Consider the following 4,021-nt stretch of genomic DNA (forward strand, 5'->3'; position numbering starts at 1 on the left):
CCAATTGTAGACGAAGTGGCAGTTGTTATAGTCGGAGATCAATCCCAACCTAGAGATATTGTTCTTCACCGGAGAAACGATCAATTGATAAAATTTACAGAACCTCCTCAATGCTACCATACCCTGCAATATCTTTGGGATGGTTGTCGATAGATATCTTTCAAATGTTAAGATGATAAATCCAATCTGTGGTGAAACAAACAAATATGAAATGCAGTGCAATGAACTATTATTTATACTGATAATTATTCGAAAGAATGAAGATAATCACGTTTTGAAATGCCATTGTTTCACCAATACATTCATTATAGATATGTATGCAAAAATCGAAACAAAACGTTTGACATTCATCCGTTTGAATCAGACTAAGCTTCGTTTTGAAGAATACATTCATTTGCGACATGCAGCTGTAAATTACGGTAATATAACTAATCTTGGAAGGTCAATGATTGTACGATCTTCATATACAGGCAGTCTACGTCATGTCGTGAAAACGAAATTATTAATGTCGAAAAACAGAAGCAATTTATAATATATTAAGGTATTTGTGTAGAGTATTTCCTAGACAAGCAATTCATCACATTCACACTAACAAATATAAAACGTTTTCCCATACCTAAAGTGATGAGTCAGTTATCTAATCTTTAAACCACCTAAAATTTCCTTTTTATTCAGTTCCGAGATTTGCATACATTCCGTAACTAATTTATAAAGGTTTTCTCATATATACAAATCTTAAATACAGTTTTGAGAAGCTGTACATCTGGTAGAACAATTTCTGTGCAATTTCCTTTTTATATAAAGAAGACTAATATGTAAATTTCTCTTGCAGCTGTAAAATTAGCATCAAGTTGATGACCTTATATGGAGCTATTTTCATATTTATATTGATGAAATCGCACAGTATCAGGTTGAAAGATATAATGATACACAAGGTGTGTGATGAATTCTTTCATCTCCTATATACGAACCATTTTTCTGAGAAAATAGTATAATTATCTGAGAATTGATTAACTCATTACTTCGGCGTTTATTTCGAGTATTGAAGTACCCCTGAAGCAGCATGCTTAATAATTGAAATTTTAATGCATTACGGAAAGCGGGTGGTAGTAATGATATTGGACTTTTATGCTTAATTGACATCAAATTTTAAATTACACAATTTTCAGTGAAATTTTAAGCAATAAACTTTCGATGAGATTTTAAATTACAAATGAAAAAAAAAGAATATGCAAGTGAAAACAACAGTGAAGTGTGAACATTCCGCTTATGGCCGTCGGGAAACTGAAGAATTTTATAGTATGTTAAAGCAATCAAAGTTTTGTGTTACAGAATTTTCACGTAAAGTTGAGAATACTTCCCAGATAAAGGATTAATTACATCACACTTCCCAGATAAAGGATTAATTACATCACACATACACACACACACACACATACATACACACACACACATACACACAAAAAAAAAGTCTTTTCATATCCATGGCGATGAGTCATTTACCTAGTCTTCAATATTCAGACCAGTGGATGAAGGTAAAGAAGCGGTTATTACTTTAGCCATGTACGAAACTGACCTAGAACTGGTGCGCTTGTCACAAGACTCGCACTCATTAGACCAACTTCTGTCAAAGACCAAGACTCAACCGCCAAGACCAACTTCTCATGTCACAGTCAGTCTTCCGCAATTGTCATTGTCCACTTTCAGTAGAGACCCTCGACAACAAAGACAATTTTGGAGTAGTTTCAACGCCGCCGTCTATTCGCAAACAATTCGGAAATTCTAAAATTGAATCATCTGTTTTGCTGTTTAAAGGGAATGAATGCGTTACAGGCGGCAAAGGGTTACGATATAGCCACCGAAAACTACAAAGTAATAAGAAGACTGCTAATGGAAAAATATGGTAAGCCATCCACTATAACCAAGCTTTTATATAATGAATTACAATCCATTAAGAAAAATGAAAAGGAATGAATTGGAATAGTCGAAGCAATGGAATTAATACTTCGACAACTAGAAACTTTAAGAGAAAGCCTAAAAGATTCTAGTATTGAAACCAGTGGAGAGCAGATTGTTGCGATGAATATTAAATAAGATGTGTCATCAAAGAAGACCTTGGTCAGTTTCGGAACTTGAAAATTTCTTTGGAAACTTGGCCAATATAAATGAACGGTAAGAACAGTCAATTTTCACTTACTCAAGTTGAAAGGAAACCAGCTGTGACCAAACCATGACAAAATTCCTGAACTAACTTCAGAGTTAGCAATGACAATAGCGACAGAATTAGCAAAATTAGCAAAATTAGCGTTAGCAACAATTCACAGCGATGAGAAGATTTTTAAGTTTACGATGAAAAAGGAGAGCAAAGAAAGAAGACCACGTGTCTTTTGCAGTCAAGATCATTGAGATAGCGAATGTGATATCTATCTTACAACAAACACTCGAATGAACCGTCTCAAGGGACTGATAAGAGCTAAGAAATCAACGGCGAAAGACACAAAGGAAAAGTGCTTCTTTTGTAAAGCTTCTTACGACAGTGTACTATGTAACAAATGGGATCAAATCCTTGTAACAATATGATGTACTTAAACAGCAATCAACCAATGAAAATGAACCTTAACGACAAGGAAGTTTGGACACCCAGTCACAATTCAACTCTACAACTCAAACCAACTGAGTAATGGAAAAGTAGAAAGGAAACTTTACTCTTATGTAAAGAGATGACAGTTTTCAATGCATCGCTACCATAGTATCAAGAAGAAGTTGTTGTGGAAAATTTGGTTTTCTTCTTTTGTAACAAATAAAACTCGACTTCCTTGCTTACTTTATTGAAAGGAAGCTAGTTTGCCACGTTTAGTTAAGAGAAACTTTTTTTGTTAGTATTAAATTATCAGTAGTTTAATATGGATGTGTGTTTAATATGGATCTGTTGATCCTTTTGTTGTAGTAGAGTACCTGCAATACAGATAGTATTTATTGACTAAGTAGGATTTAACACGAATAATCGTTACTTCAATCCCGAAGAATAGATTAGAAATGAATTACTAGGGGTTAAAACAAAAATGGAGCAAAATAACAAACTGGATCGGTGATTCAAGTGAAGTAACAAAGATTCCTTTGCAGAGATAGATGCGCATGTAGTGCTTACTGAGTGAATAGTGTATCCCAATATCAAATCCCTTTTATCAACTTATATTGGAAACAGGTGTGCGTGGACTACAATATGGGAATAGCTGCCTATAAGGTCTTTACAAAACTGGCAGTATATTCTCACAGCTACAAGAGAAATTCACGCATGATTTTTTTTTTCCATATAATGAAATTGTATGGAAACTGTCCTACCAAATACACGACTTTCTCAATTTGTTGTATCTAAGATTTGCACATAGGATAAAACCTTTATAAATTAGTTACGGAATGTACGCAAATTTCGACATTAGACAAAAAAAAAGAAATTTCGGATGATTTGAAGATTGGATAAGTGACTCATCACTTTAGGTAGGGGGAAACGTTTTATATTTGTTAGTGTGAATGTGATGAATCCCTTATCTAGCAAATACTCTACACAAATACCTTAATATATTATAAATTGCTTCTGTTTTTCGACATTATCAACTTCGTTTTCACGACAACATCCTTCCAATCGCCTTATTTTACTTACAGAACTGCATCTTGTCTGGTCGATAGAATAAAATTTATATTCTGATTAAATTTAATTTCGGTAATTCATCAAATGTTGTACTTTCTGTCCTCAGAAATCTTTTTTCAATAAATCGTTTTTTCAAAGTCTTCAATTTCCCAGAATTTTTCACCAATTGATTTGAAATTTATTTGCAATGTCAACATATTGCAAAGAATCTCAATGTTGACATATTGCAAAGGTCCTCAAGTCAACTTTGGGGTCAGTCGGTTCTAAATTCTTTGAATGCTGTAAACAAAATCCTACTGTAGTATATATCTTTAAAAGTATATATATATATATATATATATATATATATATATATATATAATAATAATAATA

General features: G+C 33.1%; 1 protein-coding gene across 1 annotated transcript; it reads left to right on the forward strand.

Annotated features, from left to right (window-relative positions):
* Nucleotides 1-1,229: 1,229 nt before the first annotated feature.
* Nucleotides 1,230-2,406, forward strand: LOAG_16577 (hypothetical protein; the record flags this gene model as incomplete). Its single annotated transcript, XM_020449229.1, has 4 exons — nucleotides 1,230-1,318; nucleotides 1,522-1,672; nucleotides 1,816-1,903; nucleotides 2,258-2,406. The coding sequence occupies 4 exons, from the start codon at nucleotides 1,230-1,232 to the stop codon at nucleotides 2,404-2,406; spliced, it is 477 nt and encodes a 158-aa protein (XP_020307298.1).
* Nucleotides 2,407-4,021: the final 1,615 nt, after the last annotated feature.

The sequence above is a fragment of the Loa loa genome, assembly GCF_000183805.2.
Source record: "Loa loa unplaced genomic scaffold supercont3.8, whole genome shotgun sequence".
NCBI classification, from domain to species: Eukaryota; Metazoa; Nematoda; class Chromadorea; order Rhabditida; family Onchocercidae; genus Loa; species Loa loa.